General features: G+C 32.6%; 1 protein-coding gene and 1 non-coding gene across 2 annotated transcripts in view; both read right to left on the bottom strand.

The window, feature by feature from the left end:
• Positions 1–8753: 8753 nt before the first annotated feature.
• LOC131853913 (bridge-like lipid transfer protein family member 3B) overlaps positions 8754–24881 on the bottom strand; it is a 31902-nt gene continuing 15774 nt past the window's right edge. Inside the window, exons 15-28 of the mRNA XM_059205004.1 lie at positions 24760–24874; positions 24056–24190; positions 23544–23713; positions 22557–22732; positions 21849–21985; positions 21231–21368; positions 20494–20662; positions 19778–19898; positions 19053–19187; positions 12614–12754; positions 11286–11429; positions 10651–10961; positions 9838–9949; positions 8754–9473 (exon numbers count right to left, since the gene is read on the bottom strand). Of these exons, the coding sequence (XP_059060987.1) occupies positions 9441–9473; positions 9838–9949; positions 10651–10961; positions 11286–11429; positions 12614–12754; positions 19053–19187; positions 19778–19898; positions 20494–20662; positions 21231–21368; positions 21849–21985; positions 22557–22732; positions 23544–23713; positions 24056–24190; positions 24760–24874 (2037 nt within the window). The 3' untranslated portion in view covers positions 8754–9440. The remainder of the gene's footprint in view (positions 9474–9837; positions 9950–10650; positions 10962–11285; positions 11430–12613; positions 12755–19052; positions 19188–19777; positions 19899–20493; positions 20663–21230; positions 21369–21848; positions 21986–22556; positions 22733–23543; positions 23714–24055; positions 24191–24759; positions 24875–24881) is intronic.
• On the bottom strand, positions 17847–17955 carry LOC131854032 (U6 spliceosomal RNA). Its single transcript, XR_009358015.1, has one exon. It is a non-coding gene; the product is annotated as a U6 spliceosomal RNA (small nuclear RNA).

The raw sequence follows: 24881 nt of genomic DNA, 5'->3' as shown, positions 1-24881 counted from the left end.
GACTATAATTTTTTGTAAGAATACGAATAATTAGTTCTTTATGTTCGTTTCTTAATATAAAAGATTTAGAGTACATCAGCCTGTTCCATTACATTATATTTGTAATAACAATTAGACTCACATTAAAGTTGATTATGAACAAGTTTCTCAGTTATCATTTAAAAAATTCGAAACAATTGTAATAGTTCTATTTCGTTCTAAGTAATACGTAAATAAATTATATTCATAAAAAAATTGGCAGCTGTTATAGCAAGAATACGTTATTTATTTATTTGAACACTTTATTGCACCATGTTAATAAACAAAAAATATTAATATAATATATTATATGTGATACATACTATGGTAAGATACACAAATATCACGGTTGAAACAGAATATATAGACCATATAACAGCTTACAACGCCATGGATCATAAAATATACAGTGCACAATCTAACTATAATTTAAGAACTATCTTAATCTTTTCTTACTAAAATGATTTAACATGCTGATTCAAACGTTATAACATATTACAGAGTTTAATGAAATAAAATTGTCAAAATATGCCAAGAAAGAGGTATTATTTTAATACTTGCAATACTGTACCTTGGACTGTCAAGCCCAACGTTCGGATAAGTTTAGCAATATAATTGTATCGTATGATCAGTTCAGAAACAAAAATATATTACTTTACTCATTCAATTTGAAAAACCTGAAGCTTAATAATTAAACATTATAGATATAATTAAGACCCCAATTTTTGTAGTCCATTAGTCGTAATATTATTATTTTAAGGATAAGTTCCGTTCGAATACACTATACAGTACAGATATTCCAATATCTGAACGAATATGGTTTGAATAAACTTTGATTATTTATCTTAGGGATGAATGATATTAGAAAAACATTACTAATGATATGGCTGTATTATACATATCGGATGAAAAATATCGTAGAAAACATTTTATGATATCGATGACTCCACATAGTTATCTTGACATAGATGTAAAAATAACGGTTTTTGCAGTACACATTAATGTTTAATGGTCTCTAATTTAATTTAATTGCCGTCGTTTATGTAATATTATGTTATCTGTGTTACTAGTTATCAAAGAGTAAATTAAACAGTCTTGCGCTTAATAATTTGCGACTGGGATCACTTTATTCAGTTCGCAGCTGTCTTACGAATACTACTATATTGTGTCGTTTCTTTAGCAAGAGTTAAGTTAAACGAACAAAAGAGCAACTGATCTACGAACTGGTTCACATTGAACATATTTGGAAGAATTCTTCAAAACTTGTTCGTTTACGAAGTACACAAGCTTACAATTAATTAAATTAATAGCTAAGCATTTTTTCTTAAGGCGTAGAGTTAATTTCATTTCCTTAACATTAGGCAAGTATATACTTGCAATATGCACTTTTTATCAACGGTATGATTTACTGACTAAAATATTTCAAAACTCACCACGTTGCTGGTACTACATTGTGTTAGGTAGATTCCATACTGTCCCATCTGCAAACCATCGGAAGTAATTTCATCACGATGCACCATGGATTAACTGACCTAGTCATGCTCATCCTACACTGATGCCCAGTCAAAGTATAGTGTTAGGTGGGAGCATAATTCCATTTACCGTTTTTTTTAAAGCAGTTGGCCGCTACTGGCTTTCCAGCTTCACTAAATGATTGGGGCGAGTGCAGATACCAAATCAAATTGGCGGGACTTCTAGAGCGGCTGAAGGCCAACTCCTACATAACTGATTTGATTTTTAATCTGAATCGGGCACCGCAAGGGGTTGGAACTTCGGGTCAGGCAGTTGTAATTTCGATCGCCAGGGATCAAAAACGGCCGTTTCAATTGGACAGGGGATCAATCGAAGGGGGCATTATCACACAGTAAAAAAAGTGTTAGCTTCTGTACATAGATAACGTTGTGGCAAAGTAAATACTATTCCAATTTTGACGTCGCGACGTCGGTTTGAAAGGTTGGAATATAACCGGCACAGTTAGTTTCAAGAATATTAAGAAATAAAATGCCATTTATATATAGAATATTTTTAATGTATATTTAACAATTCCTTCACTAGACAGATTGCAACAACAGTTTATTTATACACACATTTTAATAAAAAAAAATATGATAATAAATTGAACGGGAATATGGCAGGTACTTCAATGATTTTTAATATGTTTAAACATTGTTGTAATTTTATTTCACATTGTTTACAATTAATTATACACGTTATATATACGAGATATTTGAGAGCGATGGCGATATATCGCCACTATTACAAATATAATCTCATAGAAATAGTAATAATCTTTATTCATATAAACTTAATATTTAAACACTTTCTTTATTGTTCCACTCATTAGGAACGCAGACTCATCACAAGAATAATGAGCCAGAAACCTGCGTGTTGCTCTTTTAAATAGATGTTGTAAAAATAAATACACATTAACAAAAATTAGGCATGTTACAATCAACATAGAAACCGCATAATATATACATGTAATACATGTACAGTATTATTATCATGGTAAATATCAGTTTATATATAACGTGTACAATATAAAAAATGTATGTTCTATATAATCTACATCAGACAATAAAAGTACCTATTTTAATTAAAATGAAATGTATATTGAATGTTTGTTTACAAAATATAACATTTAAAAAAATGTGTATTTTTAAATATGTAAATACCACATATGCTGTACAGTCAGCCTCATATATAGTTGCAGCTAATATAATAATCATTAATGTATAGGCTGGTACTAAACTACTTACGTTCCCTTGTATATATATTATTACATGTACACATGATAATGATGGAAATTCGCGTCTTTAATATCATTATATTTTCATCCAGAATTAATGAATACAAGTAAAAATTGCGGTTTGATAAGGGATCAATGAATTTCCTTAGGTACTAGTTTTTAATAATTTAAAGCTACGATATTTCCATTAATATCGTACAAAACTATGACCTAACATATAGCAGGGAATGCAGGATATATCGACATATATCATGGCAGTAAAGTTTCATATATTTTTTAGTATTCAACGATTTCAAATTTCCGTAAAGTAGCTATCCAAAGCGAATTGTATAGAATTTTAAAAATGTATAAGGTTTTGTGTTACATTATTGAACATATCAGATGATAATAAATTGAGATATGTAGTAGATACATAAGACTGAAATTGTGTACCTTATGATAGTAAGTATTCTATACGCTACAACCTTTTTTAAGCTGACTGTACCAGTAACAGATTATGGCATTTTAGTTGATATAAAAATTATGAATATGAAATAGAACACGCGGTGTTTGATATTTACGTAAATGTATTCATTTACCTGTTGGCCTTTCAAACAAAAACATAATTTGCAATAATACAAACATATATCTATATTACAGACAAGTGAATTTCATAAAGAGAACAGTTTCACAAACTTATCTGGATCTATGGTGATAGCGACGTTGTTGAATTTAGTGTTGCCACTAAATAGAATCTCCGCGCTTTTTACATTATTCCAATTTCCATCACAGCTAAATTTAATGCAACAGTTGCATAAATTTATCTGGCCTGATGACAACAACGCTGATGATAAATTTTGTGTTACCATTACATAAAAATTCACGGTTTTTAAACTAGTACCAATTTTCGCCACCGGGTCAGAAAAGTTTCTGTCGCTATATGCCGACTGCATGTATGTCTGTATGTAACTACACAAAACCGTAAATTAAAATCTGCAATATTTTTTTTAAGTCAAAAGGTATTTCTTATAGTAAAATAAGATGGAATTGATTTGCATAACTATCATAGTACACTAATTGTCGTTATAGATACAAATAACACGATATATGAAGACACTTGAAGCACATTAGCACAGTTTCTTCCATACAGTTGGGCAAAGAGTGTAGTCGGTACATCATTAAACTAGGGCCTACCCTTTTTTATACTACTATATAGTGACAAACAATCATACGGCCCGGTACGGTACTGATTATTTCGAATTTTAATGTTTTTGGGCGTAGCGTCCTTTTCTGCTTTGAGCGAAGATAGGAGCGAGTTCCAAACCCGGGCTGGCCGAAGACGAACTCCTTCCTGACGGAGTCACGGTACCGAATTGCGACGTATTTAAAAAGGTGCATAATCTTTTTTATGATTACATGGGTAAGTCTAAAGAATAATGTTTACTCACACGTTTGACAGTAAACCCGACCGCAGTAACGTTGCGCTACTGTAAGGAAGATATTGTAATACTGTGACATTAGCAAATATCTATAGATTTTAATTATTGAGTAGTACACATATTTATAAATAGGTTTCAAATACAATTGGATATAGGTAGGGTACACCTTGATGTAAGCGAAAATTTAAAGACTAATATATAATTACGGGTGTTGATGAACTGAAAAATAAGATATTTTAATTGGCGAATATAACTTGATTTCACATTGTGAAGTCATTATTTACATATTTCATTAATAAAATTAAGGTCATATTTTGTCATTATGTAGTTTGTCATTTTTTTTGTCCAATTATTAGCCATTGAATCAGACGAAGATATCTCTTCTCACAGTCCACCTTTCATTATTTTTCTCTAAATTATATTATTTACTATATTATCTGTGCAACAAAGAAAAAATAATATTTATTTATAGACCTATTACATACACTTATAATAAATAAAATAAAATCATCCGAAGTTCGTAATGTAGTTAGAGCAGAGAAACGCTGTGAAGTAACTTTACTCTCTCATACTCTTACTTTTTTTAATTACAAGCTACATAGGTATCATATAATTATATATATTAAAGCTTCAGTATAGGGTGATTATAGGAACCACCTGTATATACTATTAAATTAAAGCTACTAAATAAAACCAATTCAATCAGCAGCCACAACATGAAATATAAATACTATAGAGAAAAACACTACACATCCGCCAAAAACCCCAATTCACCAACACCAATAAATTGTAATCTGTTATATATTTAATTATGTACCTAATTAAGAATACAGGCACGTTTTTCATTAATACTAACACAGAGTAAAAAGGAGATAAATGTATAAGTCATTACATAGAGTAGCTACACAAGATACATTAGACTGCAAAACCATAAGGTGTCACAATAAAAATGTTTATACATAATATACCATTTTTATACATACCGCCAATATATTCAAAAGACATTTCTAAAAATCTCACTAGATTCACATTTATTAAATATAAAAATAACTACATCCTTTGGGACAAAAATTGTTAAAATGAAAAACAATGAAAGTAATTATAAAAAAATATCTTTTAAAACATTATCATTTTATTAACTATTTACAACCATTTATATCAACACAGTCTGTGCTTTTGGCACGAAAACATTAATGGAAACGTCATTATGATTTACCGCGCTTTTTCTCATATAGTGTCACAACAAAAAAAAAAAACTTTTTTTTTGTCTTAGGACGATTATTTTTTAAGACACCACATATATATATAACTCATTTTTAGTTAAATTTATGATGAATTCAATAATTAATAGTACAATATTTATGTGACACTATTTGAGAGAAGGTGTCTTATATTTACGATTAAACAATGTAACATTGAAAGCTATATTGATATATTAAACTGCCATATTGCTTTATACAAACAGTCCTCTTATTATGTAACGATATTGGGAACAATTATCAATTATAACATGTTCAAATAAATAGGTTTGCTGTATTATAAGATGCCTTTGGGAGTTTCAATTACAAGCAATCATATTTCTCTCTAATCGCCTGCCCAAACGGGGATCATAAACGGGGATCAAGGTTCTAACCCCTAGGATGCCCTCAGACTAAAGTCGTATTCGACAGGCATGAGTTAGTCTTCAGCCGCTCCATAAGTCCTACCACAGGAGTGTCATCTGCACTCGTCCCCCATCGTCTGGTGAAGCTGTAAAGCAATTATATGATACGCAATTGCAAATGTTAAATGTTTTATAAAAAAATCATAAACCCATTGATTTTCATGTGCTATAATTGAGAATTGTTACTAACAGCGGTACATAATAAAACTTATAAAATACATGGTCATAACATCGCTTTACACATCCCTAATAGGTTTTAATTTGTATATAACTACGACAAGTTTAATATGTCTCTCGCATTAAGAGCGAAACATTAATTGAATAGCACTTTCATTATTGACGGGTTATACACAACAAATCCTACTATAATTTGTGTAAAGCGACGTTTCTCTGTATTTTAATAACATATATAATCTCAAATTGAATATATCGCTTAATACTAAACTGCATTACCTCAAACTTTAAGAATTGTAACTTTAAAAATCGAATTTTTACAATTTTATTTATTTATTCTTTTGCACACAAAATTGTATATATGGCGGACTTAATGCCTGATGGCTTCACTTTATAATTTTGTGTTAATGCAGTTTGATATTAAACGTCTGATATAACATTGATTTACAGTCATTACTTGTAATTCGAAAATTCAAATAGATCGATCGGTTAGAAAAATCCTTCCCTTTTAAAAATATTCCTTAAGTATGATGGGTTTAGTCAGTATAGAATTCACACCTTATTATGGAGCTCTTTCCACTTCCTAAGCTGTTTTGTCATCCTCTTTATATGTTGATCTTTATATGACAAACATTATCTGCAGAGTTCCATAATTAATTGCAGATTGAAATTATGCATATTTCGTATATGCACAAAGAATATGACCAAAATTCTAACACAAGATGCTGTGATGACAGCTTGTCTTGTCGTCATGTCATGACATAAATATACACAATAAAAACACATTCAGTTTGACTTATGATATTATTAAGTCCTTATTATTTTATTGGAAAAGTTCATTTAATAATCATACACCTACATTTATTAATAAGGCGTAGTATTTAGTTGGAAGTGTCAATGAAAATATTCTAAAAAGACAAATAGTCAATTTTTCATTATTTTTTAATGATACGACGCGCACACTTCCTTCTATTACAGTCTATATTTCTTCAATATTATTCATACTCCCATTTCTTATTTGGTTTTAATTTTGCCTCATTGATTTCAATTGTTTATATGATATACTACTGTGTGATTTACCAATATTTTTAGATATATATGAACACTAAACACGTTAGAGAGATCTATTTAAGGACCCATTTAGTTGGATAGGAACAAATACCACTAGATAATTAGGTTAATGAATATTATATAAGTACATACATAATAGTCGCTGTGTACTGCCAGGTTGACTTTCATAGATTCCCCGTGTATATTCATTATCATATTTCAAAAATATTCAAAGAGATTTTTTTTTTATATAACATAAAAAATCATCCAACCCTTTTGGATATTGAAAATACATAGTTATCATCTTGTAATTGTTTACAAAGCTCGTTATTGATGGTGTAATAACCTCTTTATATAAGATTTATAATAAAATCGTATATCAACAATCATTTATAACGAATTATTTCAAAACCATGACTAACGACAAACTCTACGTACAGCCTCTAACAGATCAATCCTTATTGATATTTCAATAACATTATAATAATAGAAGTATCATAGTCAATTACGGTAAAAAGACTGAAGTGTTTTTAGTAAAATTGGTTATATAGATAGACCATATTTTGGAAGAGTACATTAATAGTATAATGAGATTAACACCTTATTATTAATATGTATGTACATTCCACTAATATTTATGTAACTCTGTGTGTAAATTTAATGCATACAGTAGGAGCTGTAACACTGCTCTGCTCACCCTGAAAAAGAGTTCAAGTCATGACGTCGAAAAAATTATAGCAAAATACAAAACCAGATAAAGTTCACTAAATTTCTGTACAAAGTTATAAAAATATTAGCATAGCATCTGGTAGAAAGCCTTGGTGTTACAATACATGTTTAATTTGATACCAATTTTTTTCCATTAATATATACATATATATATAATATGTTTTCAAAATATGATGGCACGTTATATGTATACTATACATATACACTTATATATATATACATTACAATAGAGATCGTGTGAATTTCTTAAAACAACAATATAATATATATCATTTATAGATTTAAGTTCAATGTTTCTATTTTACTATGTTCTTCCACTCCATATAATTTCACCTTCTGATATGCTATAGGAAGACTCGACCGGTCGCCTATTCATTTACAATAATAAATTGATTGTACAATAGTTTAACTTTCTAATGATAGTAAATGCCTCTCTAAGTACTTAAATACAATCACAATATATACCCTTTTATCATTGGGTTTCCAAATTGGATATTACGATATCATTATCCAATACAAAATCGATTTCAAACATCATAGTCCGTTGTAAAATCATATATGAATATTTAAAAGAACAGTATGAATGTTGTAAAACGAAAACCGTTTAATAAATGTGTAAACCTATTGCCCCTCCCCGGCTTCGCTCAGGTTTCCATAACTTTGTGAGTTTTGTATATTATAACATAATATATAACCTCTGTAAAGTTACTCTGGTATAAATTAGCTTTGAAATGGTAAAATAATTTCTTAAATCTATGCTGTGATTCCGGAGTTCAACTTGCTCCAGCAAATTCTCTCTCTGTCTCCCTTTTTATAACATTAATATAGGTAACATTTTCAACTGGTAGTTAATAAACTCTGCTTTGTTTATTTCTATTTATTGCTATTTTTCCTACAAAGAAATTATTATATTATTTTTGTAAGAAAAATAGCAATTAGCTGTAAAATCGATTGTAGTATTTTCGTTTTTCGGCAACTATGTGTGGTCATCATCAATACAATTGACGACCAATAATTGATGATAATTTCTCTCTTAGTAGTACTCTCTTGATGTATCTTTTATGACGGTATAAGTGGATTATATATTTTTATGTTTATCTCAATCTCCAAGTAGAATCTTGTGGCAATTGAGACAGTCGTAAAAATATGACATTATTTCATAGATTACATAATTATTGCAACTAGATAATCAAAACCCAATACAAAATGCAGGTGTATCCTCCTTCTTTAATTCCTTAAAGGAGGAAGATGTTCCAGCCTCGATGTCCAGTTCAACGAGCAAACATCATCGTTTAGTTAGGGAAACCCTTATTATTATACAGTGATGTCATGTACCCAAAATTTTCTAGAATGCCATACGGTTATGATTGACATGGTGATCGGTGACCTCCAGTAGGAGAGGGCCCAGAAGGACCAATCAATTTGTGATGCAATTAAAATATTTGTATTATATTCAACTTTTTGTTTGACTGCTTTGAGCTCAAGTTTCCACTCTGTTTTTATAGTCCTTAGTATTGGTACTGCATAGTGTTGGTACGTATCTGGGCACTGGGCACTGGTCAGTTGGCAGTTAGGCGCGGTGATCGCCGCAACACGCGGTACAGTCGAGACAGCTGTGCGGCTGACCGCTTCGGGACCGCTATCTTTTTCCGCGACAACCGCTCAACTGCTCCTGTTTTATATAAGAATTTGATATTATAGTATTTGAAAAGCCCCTTATGATTTAATTCTATTTATCTCCTGATAAATTTATACATGTAAACAATCATACACATGAATATAAATGTTTGTACTGTACTGTGCCAAGTATCAAACCCGCGATCGTCTGAATTAAGGTGGAGTGCTAAACTGTTCATAAAGATCAGTATCAATTGAAATACAAATAGAAATAATATTTATTCAAATAAATCTAATATAAACACTGTTGAATAGACATTTTTTATTATTCTACCGCTCATTCGGAGCACAGACTTATCACAAAAAGAATGAGCAAGAAACTAGCGTGTTGGTCTACTTTCAATTGGTATTATATATACCTGCATGACTCGCATAGCGTCCAGCAACTGTTGCTTGTCTGCGAGCAAGCTGGCCGCCTCCTGCTGGGCAGCGTGAACACACGACCGTAGCATCGACGCCTCTTCTAATTTGCTGCAACATTTATAATCAATATTACCAAAATATATCATCAGGGACGTCACGAAATATTAGTTTTGAAGTTCTTTTATATTTTACACACTATACTTTGCTACACTTAATAAATTATTATTATAAGCTAACAAAATAACATAAAAAATACTATATGGTGAATACTTTATTATTAGTAGGTAAAATAAAAAAATAAAAAATATTTTTAATAAATCAAGTGTATTTTTATGAAATAGTTATCTACATATTAGCGTGATATTTATAGCCTATGTATTATTCTGATATAAGCTATGATACTACAAAATTCTCTTATCTCGGTGTTTGTAACAAAACTTCTCCGAAACGGCTAGACCGATTCTAATGAAATTTATTATATACATTCAGTAGGTCTGAGTACTGAATGCATATAATATATTTGAGTGTTGTATTAAGTACTGAGATAGAACATAACTATTTGTCCTACCCCTAAGTGATATTGTAACATAGTACTCTCCAATTTTAATTGTTTTATGATTCAGCTTTAGAAAATGGATGAAATCCACACTTGATTTTAACCTCTGTCTCTTCATCTACTCTTATTTTTTAAAAGTTATTTAGATTAGTACGTAAATTTATGTGACAAAACAACGTTTGTCTGTTTGTCTAGCATTATATAACAATTCAAATAATATTTTATTCAAATTCCATTTAATTCAAACACTCACGCTCTCAATTCCCTATTATCCTCAGCTATCCTCGCCAGTGTCCCTAATCTCTTCCTCAATTCCTCGTTCTCCCTACTCAACCTGTCTATCTTCTCTCTAGCTTCATCCAGCTCTGGTTGCGGCTGGGGGGTGGCTGGGGACGCTATTGTCGATGGTGTGGAGATTGGGGGTCCGAGGCGGACCACCCCGGCGTTGTCTCTGGTCAGCCTCAACGTGGTCAGGTCGATGTCGAGTGGTTGTGGTGGAGGAGATGATATTGAACGGGTCAGCCGGTCTTCTATTAAATGGAGCTTCACGTTGTCTATTAATACCTGAACCATGAAAGATTAAATCCTAGATTTCGTATTAGTAATAAAAAAAAATTTCAAGTAGGTGTTAGCTCCAATCAATATATAGTAATCATATGACTTATTTATAAGTTACGAATTTTTGGTGGCGCCACCGTCTTTCCCCTTCTAATACACATAAGGTATATATTATATGGAAAGGACAAAGGGAGTACCACAAGAAGCACCAGCTTTAAAAAAAGAGAGTGATCAAAATGGAATCACACATAAAAAAATATAATAAAATTCTAAGCTGTCCATTTTATAAAGGCGGTTGAAAAATACACATGTTTTGTATATATATCTTACCTCTAAAGGCATGGGTGGTACGATAACTTCGTCCTCTATGAACTCTGCGAGTGCTAGGGCTGTACTCATGTTGAGAGCAATGCTCAGGTCGCGGACGCGCGCCTCCAGTAATTCTTCAAACGGTGCTAATCCAGTGGGTTCACCCTGCAAAGTTGCAGATATTGTAGATTGTAGTTTTCAGTGTTTACATATTTATATTACAGCATATGCAGGCTTATTTGTCAAGGGAACTGTGTATACACTGTAATATGGGTACACATATCCTCTGCGAGTATCTTTGTATATAAATACTAGATGTGCCTGCGGCTTCCACCGCGTTAAATTTTAATATACAAATTTCAATATCAAATATAGCCTATGTGTTATTCAGTTGCATAAGCTATATTACTGTAAAGTTTCATCAAAATCCGTTCAGTAGTTTTTAAGTGATAAACTATCGGGTTTATAATATTATCTAAATATATATAACTCAAAGGTGACTGACATAGTGATCTATCAATGCACAGCTCAAACCACTGGATGGATCGGGCTGAAATTTGGCCAGCAGGTAGATGTTATGACGTAGGCATCCGCTAAGAAAGGATTTTGATATGGGATAAAATAGGGGATGAAAGTTTGTATGAAACTTTGTCAATTTTAAACCGATCGGGCTGAGACTTTGCATGCATAAAGCTACTATGACGTACGCATCCTCTAAGAAAGGATCTTAATAAATTCCACCCCTAAGAAATAAATTAACGCGAGCGAAGCTGCGGGCAAAAGCAAGTTAAGATATATGACACCTTCGTCCGGTAAAGCTGTAAAGGTCAGCTGCAACCACCAGTATTAGTAGCATACCGCCTTACTTTCGATAGTCATCGAAATAGTTCCGCGCACAGTACAAACATTTGTATTTATGCGATTCATTGTTTGTATTAATCTCGAGAGTATCCAATTTATACTGTATTGCAGCTGAGATTAAATTTAAAATTGCTTGTTAATATAACTCTGTTCACATTTCGATAAATTTATGAGATATAATACTAAATAATGCGTATATATTGCATAAGCCGTTGATTATCTAAATAAATAAAAAAATATATATGTACTTACTAAAAACAAAATTTAAGTGTTAATATCAGTGGTCTAGTAAATATAACACATATAGTACAATCCCTGCTTAACATGGGACTAGATGGCGCTGCGTAAATTGTCCCAGGTTTATCATTATTATAATCTACCAAACAATCCATTTACCAATTTTTGTGTACCATATTTGTTGCAAGTACATTATTTGTTGATGTATAATTATAATAAATAATTAGTAGATATAAATGAATGAACGTTACCTTATGGTCTAGCTGGCGAGGCAGCTCAGTCCTGAGCAGACGGGCTGCAATTCGGGGTGCATCTCTTGGTGCCGGCTCTTCGCACGGGTCTGCACTCTCGCGCGGTTCCGAGAAAGCTCGCGCGCGCATTGCGAACTTGTGCTGTGACATACATACATACAAGTATAGTGACCGGTTAAATTTTGGGTATTTGTATTCACTTCTCTATTGATATAATTTACATAGTTGTGGTATTAATATTATCAGTAATACAAATAAATTGTATTGATTTACTTTTATTAACCCTATTAATTTAATACTCAATATTTTATTCCATTCGATAATATTTATATTTTTCTACTCTATATTCCGTGTAAGGTAAGCAATAACAACGTATTTTAGGTAGTGAAATGTAGTAATCGTCGACTACTAATTTATCTATGGTAACGTCTAACTAAGAAATAGGCGAAAGAAGATAAAGAGAGAGTCAGTGAGAATTATATATAGATATTATAGTAGAAATTATATAGATTATATAACAGGTTAATGACATTATTAAAATTATTAACCGGGTCTTAACACGAATATTTTTATGGCAAATAAAGAGAGAGGTATACCTTTATGTGCTCATTTATTAATAATTTAAATAATCTATTATATATTAAACACGAAAGTTTAAAAGTAACAGGTCAATGACGTTAACTTTGTAAATTTTTCAGTTAGAATGTAAAGAATGTGATCTGTCAGTTATTTGAAATAACTTGTGCTTATATATTGGATGTCAGCATGTTTGGTGTAATATGGGAGCAATAATTATATTAAATACTTATTATATATTATAGTTACTGTGTTAAGAAATATATTTTAAAAACAAAATTTTCAATTTATAGCTGACATAAAATATAAGATAAAAAGAGGTCGAGTTTACGAGAAGATTATTACAAAATAGTAAACGATGGGAATTTTTACATGTTACGATAAACATACAGACATGCAGACAATAAATTAATAGGGTTATTAAAATTCAATAATAAAACATATATAACTCAGTATGGAAACCATTAAACAGGAAAATTTTGAAGTACTATATTTGAAACGGGAAATTGAATCGTATGTATGATTTGAACACAAACTTTGACATAATAACCGTAATAGTCTGGAAAAAAATCAAATCGTCGTCATTCTACAATTGTTATTTTCAAAATATTTTCCAGAGTACACGGTTTTGTTACATTTTTATTTCTAAAACATTTAGATTTTAATGTATAATGCAATGAGGTGAATGTGCTTGTACAATAAGCATGCAACTCCTAAACTTTTAAAGTTATATAAATATAAATCATATACCAATATTATATATATAAAAGACGAGTCTGATTAATGCGTAATATAAACTGCATAGTCTACAAGAGTGACATTTTGCTGTGGGTTCTATTTATACAAGTGCCCATATGTGAAGGAGTTATTGAAGTTCCCATGGCATAATATGTGCTTATTACATTATATGACTACGTGGTAATCATAAATTTAACGAAGAGAGATTATTCCATAATTATGTCGAGTATTTATGACATCTAATGAACGGCGAAATTTGGAATGGAAAAGACAAGATAGTCATACATATAATATTAATATGAAGATATATATATAAAGAGTATACAAAGCAAAATGCCAGTTAGAATCCTGAAGACACTAAAACCACTTTCATTAAGAAACAAAGTGACTCTCTGTACATATAATTTTTCATACAAAATTAATCACGTAACAGCTCAGTTTGTACATATATAATAATAATATTTATTTCCTCCATAAAACACTGATTTGATGTACAGTGTATGAAAGCCATTTGGACGTGTAGTTTTAATGCAAAGTATAAATTTTTGCATAAGTACAAGTCTCTACGTATAAAGACTTAGAAATTAAATTTCTATTTCCAACTTTGTTTCTTTGGGAAAAAGATTCAGTTTTCTTGAATACTATGACTGGCTGTAGCTTGGTATTTGTTTTATTAGATGTATATTATACTTTACAACTATTGTACAATTAAAAAAAAAAAATGTCTTCGAAACATTCCAAATCATTTAACTAAAACTTCATCTACACCTAATATCTACAGATAACTTTTAACTTCACTATTAATTAGGATGCATAAATAATTTGCAATTTCATTTATGCATATTCAAAGATACAATTCTATTACCGTTACTACAGCTAGATACTAAAACTGGAAGGACGTATCATGCTTCGTTTGTTACACTTGCGTATACAACCTACAAAGTCAATAATATATACAAATAATTTTAGTTAATATAGCCACTTCAGGAGAATCTTATTATGATTAATTTTGTATAATCCGTGATATAAAGTTCAAATTAAAAAGCAATTCATATAAAGTAATATATAATAATAATTATTATAATTCACATAAAAATCTATAAAAACAATTGTCAAGCATATATTCTATTTATCTATAGGTAAGTTCATTTGTCGTTTTTGTATTTACTGTATTTTAACGTTATCATTCAATTTGAGTTCAGAAGAACTGGCAACGAAATTAACTGTTTTTTTAGTTAGTCCATCAGTAAGATGACTGAACTGATGTAATTGTCTATATTAGTAGGCTCAAGATATAAAAATTGATTCTAATAAAGTAGCTATTAACTCGCCTGGTTTTATCTGATCTAAATATAGTCCTATACAATGTAAGTGGCGAAATTCTTTTGAGTCAATATGGTGGAATGGGTTCTATAAATAACCTTCTATCAATCGGTAATTAATAACACCTAAAAATCTACAAAGATTATTGTAATATACAAAACAATCTAATTACGATCCAGTATAGTTATTACTTATTTACATTTTCCTCACAGAAACTGCAAGATAATACAATATAGTCGTACTTCTAATAAGTTCAATCGTATCCACCACGAAAATATATTTGTTATAAAGAGTGACGTCAAGCTGAGTCCGCATTTTGCAGTGATCAACAGTGTAATTATTGCTTTTGGGCTGGACTTCATAATTATTAGAATCGTTTGTCCAAGTGCCGGTACTAGAGGTTTTGAACTTCAGATATATAGCGTTACTTTACACACTGAATTGACCACGTGACCATGCAGATTGTAAGGTCTCCAAAATATTTTAAAAAATCTGACCCGTCCAACTTTATCTGCGAATTTTCCCCGTTAATGCCACATTTTTCATTTTACAGCTCCGCTTCTATAGGTCGTAGTGTAATGTTATTATAGAAATATAGTATATATACAGTATCTTCCTTAATCAGCCACGAACATTTAAAAAAATCTAAATCAGATCCGTAGTAGTTTCTCCCTAACATCTAAATTCACAAACTTGACCATTTTATGACAGTACTAGTAGTATTTGATTCCTTAGGAAAGTTATTCAGTTTAATGAATACTGTCAATGGCTTTTAGCTTTGCCTTATACAACTAATCTTGTATAAGGTCACTTAATAATAAACTACGAGGACAACAAAAAATTTAAAATAGACTTTAAACGCTAAATGTTAAAGTCGATTTTCGAAAATCTTTAGTCAATACAGTTTATTATTAAATGTGGTATATAGAATACCTGTTATATGTAAATGTATATGTAAATTGGACTCCAGTCTCCGCAATTAGGCTCTCATTTTGCTAATACTTGTTATATTTAATATAGAATACTTGTAAGATTTTGGCGTAGTGGATACGACTTTATTGTAACATGCATAGTATTATGAGAAGCGGTATAATTATATACAATACCTGGGTAGGCTTCAGAGGGCATATGTCAACTCAAATGGATTAGAACATAGAATGTAGCGGTTAAGCAATTGTAAAGATGTTTCCAGTCACATAACATTTTAAAAAAGTTTTAAAAAATATCAAAAAAATTATGTTTCTGATATTATTTATACCTAATTGCATCCTACATTTTGGTGGCATAAAAAAGTTTTTTTTATAAATATTTGATTATTTGAAGAATTTTATATACTAGAAAATTTGATAAATTATTAATTTTAAATTACAGCGTACAGTCAATCGCGTAGGCTTCTTACGCGATTTGTCCGCGTATGTAGCCTAGGCAGTTGATATGCGTTAGTTACAAATTTAAAGGCGAATTGAGACGTACGTACGACCGTGACGGAAACATCTTTCGTCTCATCCACTCATACACAGACAAACCCCCTTGGCTACGACACAAAAACCTCTACAACTAACTGAACAATACCACTACATGGTGTCAATCAAAAATGGCCGATCCACGGATCGTTTGGAATACCTTGAGTCGGGTCTTTCGGTCACGATAGCCGAGCGGGCGCGAATTGCAATAGAGAACACACATAGACACATAGTTAGATAATAAACGGATGCATTCAACTTAGTGCCGCAACACAGCGTACAAATAATGCCGTCCTGCTCATCCCTCATACGACAAACAAGGATGGCACTATTTTTTTACTTGTTTGGCACAGAATTGTTTTATATCTTAGGGATTTATATGGGTCATGGTGTGATACAGTGGCACATTCATGCAGGGTTGTAACCTCTACCATGTTTGGAAATTTTGAGTATTATAAATGAGACATTCTGCAATAAACAAGATCGTCATTGAATTGCTTTCTTACAACTGCTTTCGTATTTATTCGAGTTAAAAATGTTTAATAATACTAACAACAACATTTTTAACATTCTTGTCTATTAATTTATTTATAATTTAGTCGACAATATATACATTATCTGTATGTTATTAACAAAAAATGGCTTTTTGTGCCATTTTGTTTTTGCCAGTAACAAAAAAATTTAATTAGAATATATGAAGACTAAGATAACTATTTAGAATTTATAATAAATATGATACTCCATACTATAAAACACTAACTAGAAACTAGAGTATACACTTTTTAAAAATTTAATATAAATAGTATTTATAGCAATTTTATTATTAATAATGACAGTGATAATATAAAATTTACATTATAAATTAGTTTTATTTTCTCAGACGATAAACTAAATGCGACATGGTAGAGGTTCTCGGTATGAAAATTGATAAAATACAAATAAATACGGATCGGTTAATGTAAGACATGCCATAGAGAAAGTATTAATAAATTATCATCAATAAAAGAGGGAAGAGATTTGTATTATCATTGGTAATGTGATATTGCTTTAAAAAATGTGATTGATATTAAATACAGTAAGAAATTGATAATAAATTTACACAATATGGAATAACTTCCATAGGATTGTGCAAAAAAAAAGTGGAACGCTTCACGATTTTGCGTGTCGTCCTTGCGCAGGGGCCATGCTAATCTTCTCTGTATCCTTGTAGTTCCAATTTTAGTTTAGCTACTGCCGAAGCAAGTACAACTTCCATAGGCTACAGTAACCGTTTACAACCAGATGGGCCTTATGTTTGTTTGCCACCATCGTAGTATAAAAAGATAATATGCCGCTCGTATTGTTTACGAAAATTAAAAAATATATATGATGACAATGCACCGGCGACCACATAGTTTATATATATTAACTTTAAATCACCTAATTGTGTTTCATGTAAAAGGCTAGTGCTAAATTCTATCATATAGAAAACAATACATTGAAAAGAAATAATCTATACTGAAATAAAATTTTATATAAGCGCTTTTGAATAAACATATTTTTTATTTTATCATTCATTCGGCATACAGACTCATGACAAGAAGAACGAGCAAACTTGCGTGCTGCTCTTTTCAATAAATGTTGTTGAATTGCAAAGTGACTACGAAATAATCAAACACTTGAATAACCAAAATCCGAATCTATGTTTATATTAATTTAATGGCAAAATAAAATTATAACAATTTCCTAGGTACACCTCCAAAAGTAGATTTAGAAAATTAATCTAATTAATTTTATTATATCATATTGAAACATCAACTGCTTACTGTATTTAAGAGAAATAATTATATGAAAATAATTTTGTAAATGTAATAGACTGATTAATTTGGAATGTAAGTATTGAGAGTTGGTAAAAATTTAGCAATTTGGTGTAAAAAATTGAGAATGAATGATGGCAACTGGCATAATGGCAATTGTACTGAAATTAATGTGTAATGTTAATACAATTTAAGAAAGACTAGCTTAGCCCTAAGTACAATGTTTTTCCTGCTAATCTCTGAATCGGCTGAACCGATTTTGATGGGACTTTCACTAATGTTATAAGGAGTAACTTAGGCTACTTTTATTTATTTATTTTACATCTATTCGCGGAAGCAGTCGCGCGTAACAATAGTATATTCTTATAAAATATGCTATTACGTTGCCTATTTAAATATTATTAAATGTTAATATAAAATAATTTACGCTTTTCGTAAATTTTCATAGATACATTCATGTTGTTATATTACACATTGATTTCAGTACAATTGACAGTTATACGAACTTGAACGTGTTACATAAAGCACATGAACCGTGATTACCTGGAACTCATCCCAGGGTATAGAGGAGCACTCGTCGGTCCTGAGGTCGTCGGCCGCCAGCCGCATGCAGGACTTGCCATTGACGCTCTGATGCACCACGTGGATGTTGTTCAGACGCCACGTGCATGTCGATATCTGGTGACAGGTTTTTATGTATTTTGAATGGCAAGCAGGTACATCTACTATCAAATAAGTAATAAGTATACAACTATTGCGTTCTGACGACCTTGGTATCATCTAAGAGTACATGCCGTACCGCAGAACTATTGCCATACTCTTCAATTTTCTGTGAGGAGAACAATAAAGGGTGTTTATTATATTTGGAAAGAATGAAGGAAAAAGGACAGTAGGAATTTAAAGGGATAGAAAATGGGATTTAAATTTATTTAGTAGAGGATGGGAATAATTAATAATAAAAAGAATCATGAAAGTTCTTTGATTTGCCAACATTCACAGAAAATTTGTTTTAGTTCATTTAGAAAATGTGTTATCCAGTGGGTTAGCATATCACTTATGGTCGCGGATTAGATTCTCTGTATGATACGAACACTTGTACTCATTAATATGATTGCTTGTATCGGTTTGGGAGTATTCTATTTATATTATATACGTATTTAAAAAAAAATGTATCTAAATATATCTGTTATCTAGTAGTCATAAGCCTTGGACCTAGATGGCGCTGTGTGAATAGTTCAGGGATTATCATTATTATTATTAGGTGTTACCAGGTCTCGGCGGCGACACGAGCTGGTGAGGGAGTGGTCGCTGGGCGACGAGGACCGCTCCACCACCTCGGCCGCCACCTCCACGCCCGACGACGCGCCCCCGCGACCCTGCTCGAACTCCCTGCATGTACATTGTCATAACGTTTTCATTTCTATAAATTGCATAAAGCATAGTCGGCGTTTTGGTCGGCTTGTTTTTCCGTTTACTTATTCCAAATCATGCGAGAGATTTATTCTATTTTTTGCTATAATTTCGACAATTTCTTTCGGAAGGATTACATGTATATAGCTATAGCACCATGGTCATACACACCTGCACAAATCCAAGATGGGTTGTAATAGCAACTTCTTTTTTGTCTAATATTCTTTTGTATTATAATACAAAATAAATGTCTTTCGAATATACAACAAAAGAAAATAACTATTAAACTTGTAATCGTGTTGACGAGCTTCTTATTACTAAAGCATTATACATGAAATATTATTTATAAATTAAAGAAACAAAGGAAAATATAAAAAAAATAATCATGAAATTTTTAACGTATATATTGTAATGTTATTTTGATGATGTATAAGATAAATTACTGTAAAAATTTCATTAAAATCCATCGAGCAGTTTTTGCGTGTAAGAGTAACAAACATCCATCCATCCACTCACAAACTTCCACATTTATAATACTACTAGGATTCAAAAGATACGCATGCGAGTACCGTACCGGAATGCGACGTCCGCGTCATCCGGCGACTCCGCTGCGAGCCCGACGAGCACGTACCGCTCCTCGTCGGAGGAGGCGGTGGAGGCGGCGTCGCTGCGGGCGTCGTCACGCAGCGCGCCGTCCAGGGACGACACCAGCGACGTCAGCCCGCGCCGCATCGACGACAGCCCTGCACGCAATTACACGCGTTAGCATTCTTACGCGCGCGTACGTACTCATGCGCACGTCGAGAAACATGCTCCGTACGCAAAGAGAGAATCAGTAATGTAATGGTGAAGTAATTTATGGGCTGACTTATGGAAAGTGGTAACTATTGCCTATCGTCATGAACAGTAGAGCAATATCACAAAATACATTGTGGCACCCGTTGTACTGTACTGTCATGTGTAGCCACTGTGGGTGGATATAAACTGTATTCTGTTTATGTGTTTTGATGTATTGCTCTACTTAGTTTAGGAATAGATGCTATTGTGTATTATTTGTTACAAGTATGATTAGCTTTTGATAAATACAATATATGTATTGATTATATATATTCATAACCACATAGTAGTAAGCAAACCACACACCAGATAGTAGTTAAGTCCTTTTGAAGATTAGCACACCAAAACGCAGACAAACAGCCTTTTGGGTCGTCTTATGTTGGGCCTAAAATAACAGTTCTTCTCATATATCTTCTATAAACGCGAACAGGCCTATTGTAATTATATATATATTCGTATAGTTAATCAACTAACCTGCGAAATTAAGCCCTGGACTAGGTGGTGGCATCTCTTCAGCTGGTAACGGTTGTGCTGAGAAGACTTCTACTGACGTTGTGGCCAGTACACCGCTATCACGGTCTATCACAGAGGGCGCCATTGTCGCTTCTGAACCTGGAGTAAGAATTTTTTTTATTAAAAATACATATTAATAGATTTCATAGTAAACTTTAAGAATCACATAAAAATAAAGAAAATATTCATGTTCATGCCGAACTAAATGTTAAGGGTAACTTTAATATTAAGGCTCGACATGAACTAAATTAATGCGAGAAAAATTGATTGAATAAAAAAATATATACTCATAAAGTTGAAGAAACAATTGAATATATTTTTATTCCTCAATAATAATTATTACCAATGAGTCAATTAACTTAATGTATTCTTATCTTATTACTTATTTATTTAACTTTTATACACACAATACAATAATAGTATGTTCTTAACACCATGCTGTATTTTCTACCATTATACCATCTTACATCAAACTCTACTGGAACCCCGCCAGCGCTAGCAAAACCAGGATTTAACAATTCCATCAACAAAAATTAATATAAAGTATTAAGACTACAATATATAAAAACAATAACTTGCCCATTTTCATGTCTTGCAAACTGGATGAGTCGAGTGGCACACTGTCTAGGTCCCTGGAAGACTCCTGTCCAGGACAGTTGGACGGTAGTACTAAAGTCAGTTCCACTGCTGGTACCACCACGCCCACAACTATCGACCTAATAACAACAAGGAAATAAAGTTCATTTCCTTTCAACACTGTGCATGCAACATATTTTTATTCTCATCCAACTTATTGCGCTTCGGTTTTGCACTGGTAGTAAAACATAATACTCCTAATACTATGTCACTATGGATATATGAAAACTGTTTAAAAATCCGTTCAATAGTTTTTGAGATTATCGCAAACATTTACAGCGGTGAGAGAGTATATTTTATAATACATTCATAACAAAACTATTTGTAATACAAAAGATATAATAAATAGAATATAAAGACATTTCATCAAAGACATAACATGTGGATGCTTATAAGGGTAGAGGAAGACCGAAAAAGAGATGGATGGACTGTGTAAAATAATAAATGGTAAGAAAGCGAGTAAATAACGAGATGACTACGATCAGGGATGAATGGAAGAGAAAAATATATTACGCCGACCCCAAATAAAAGGAATAAGGAACAAGCAGATGATGATGATGATGATGATGATGCTGACGATGATGATGATGATGATGATAAACACATTTCTGATAAACCATTTAGAACACTATTTATATTTGTACTACAAACCCAGCATCAGCGTCAGGCTGTCTGGCAGCGTCGTGTGCCAGCCACGACATCATCTCCGAGATTCTCTCCAGCTGCCTCATGAGGAACAGCATCTGGTAGTGGTTGAGTTGGAGGCCCGCTAGCCCACACGTGCGCGCGACCACGTATATCCGCGAGAAGCCCTCTTCAAAACACATCTGTAGCAAACAGTTCAAATTATTTATTCGTCGATATGTCATAGTTTACTATACGACCTCACATGCCGATAGTCACGGGGTCGATTCACGCATAAAAAATATTTACATTGTTGTGGGTGGCAATTGTGTTATTTAAATATTTATATTAACAAAAGAAGTTGTTAAATATCCCACTATGAATATTGTCTCAATATTATAACTGTTTGGGTTGGTTCCGTTGCCTGTAGTCCATTTTAAAAAGGTGAAATAACTTTGGCGCCAAAATATATTGACATAAAAAAAGAAATAATATTATAGAGATCAGAAGTGAACTGTAGAGAAAATATATATATTGTCATATTTATTACTTAAATACATTATAATAGTTTTTAAAGTGATGTAATGGTTGGAAGTACAGTACAAGTATATTTAAGGCTACAAAATAAAGACGTATGTTTAGTGATTACAGTTTTCATTGTTAGTATAGAAAATTCCCTAATAAACAGAAGTTTTTATTACCTATGTATTATTTGGTTTTATTTTGGGTGTAGATCTGATAACGGTCGGAGTTGATCACTAGTGGGAAAAGTCGTAACGCTTCATATAGCGGTGGTCAGGTTTCCGCACTGAATGTTTATGATCTCACACATGCTATAAGTAGCAGAATTAAACAGAATAATACAAATACACGCGGTTCCCGTGTATGTCAATCTGATATGGTACAATGCTAGCAATGGAATCATTATTCCACATTATTAGCAATCGCTTTTCTCCCGATGATGTCTGATTATAAGGTCCCGTTATAATAGATACGTGTTTTTCAGTTACTTACCCAGGCGGTGAGAGGTGTGGCATCGAGCAGCGGCGCGGGTTTGTAGTTTGTAGCGCGTGCACCGCAAAAATCCGCCCACATTGGTTCCACTCGAACACACCACACGGCCCTATTCTCCCTCCACAACATTTCTGACGAGATGGCGCTCCCTCGATCAATGTCGTCCAAGTCTGTACACAGATAACATACAAATCTAAACATTTATTTTATATTTGTCTGCTCACATTTATGTATAACAATTATTATTTAATACCAGCTGTGCCCGCGGTTTCACATGTGTGAAAATAGCCGGCGCTATTCTGATATAATATATAAACTATATTATTGTAATGTTCCATTAAAATCCATTGAGTAGACTTCCCCCTGACCTCATACTCGTATTACCATCAACCATCATCCATCCATTTAATTAAAAAAAGAAGTATCTCGATTTCACCGGACTCCGTACAGTGCCATCTAGCGGTACTTGCGTTCTATAATAGTTGTAGTAACCGGATATAGCATTGACTCACTGTCGGCGTGCAGCACGAACTGGTCGTGTATGGGGTCGAGGTCGTCAGCGGAGGCTGGGAACTGTCCCCGCGGGGGCGCAGCCCTGCGCAACGCCGCCAGGATAGACGCCAGGTCCGCGCGGGTGCCTGCTGTGTCTGGAATTTAATATCGTATAGAATGAAACCACTATCTTAGTAGTATTAGGAACAATTTACAACTTATATGCTTAAAATTATGTGGTCAGTCGCAAGACTAGAAGGTGATGTGCTGAGTACTTGAATTGTAGGCGAAGAGGTCAGCACCTCTCCTGCTTTACTACAGCGATAGTTATATTTCGAAGAATATAGCATGATAAAATTATTAGCCATTAATTTTTTTTTTTAAATATATTTTTATACCATACAAAGTTGCCTGGGTGGGTACATCCGTCTCACTTTTTTTTAACGTGAGGATTAATCTTGCAAAGACCGTCATGCTGTATGAATTATGGCGGGACTTAACACAAAAAAAAACAGTCCTCTCCTAGTTCGGTTAGAACCACTAGCAGTATCTTTAGATTAAAGTCGTATCCATCAGCAACTTTCTATTCCGTCAACTTTTTGGCTCGTTATTGCATTCAGGAATTGGTGATAGATGGGGTAATGTGGTGATAGGTGTGGTAATGTGGTGATAGGTGTGGTTCTGTTATGATAGGTGTGTTAATCATGGAAGTAGAGATACATACTGGCACGTGGCGAATCCCGCACGTTGGTAAGCGTGGCGCGCGCCGTGCAGAGATGCAGCTCTCGAGGACGATCCCGCTGAGCGGGCACGTGTTCCGAGCCTGCTTCCAACACCAACTGGAAA

This window comes from Achroia grisella, unplaced genomic scaffold (genome assembly GCF_030625045.1).
Source record: "Achroia grisella isolate CSIRO2021 unplaced genomic scaffold, CSIRO_AGI_Agris_v1 utg918, whole genome shotgun sequence".
In the NCBI taxonomy this organism is placed as follows: Eukaryota; Metazoa; Arthropoda; class Insecta; order Lepidoptera; family Pyralidae; genus Achroia; species Achroia grisella.
The sequence above is the reverse complement of the archived record's forward strand: the minus strand, read 5'-3'. Positions and strand labels throughout refer to the sequence as shown.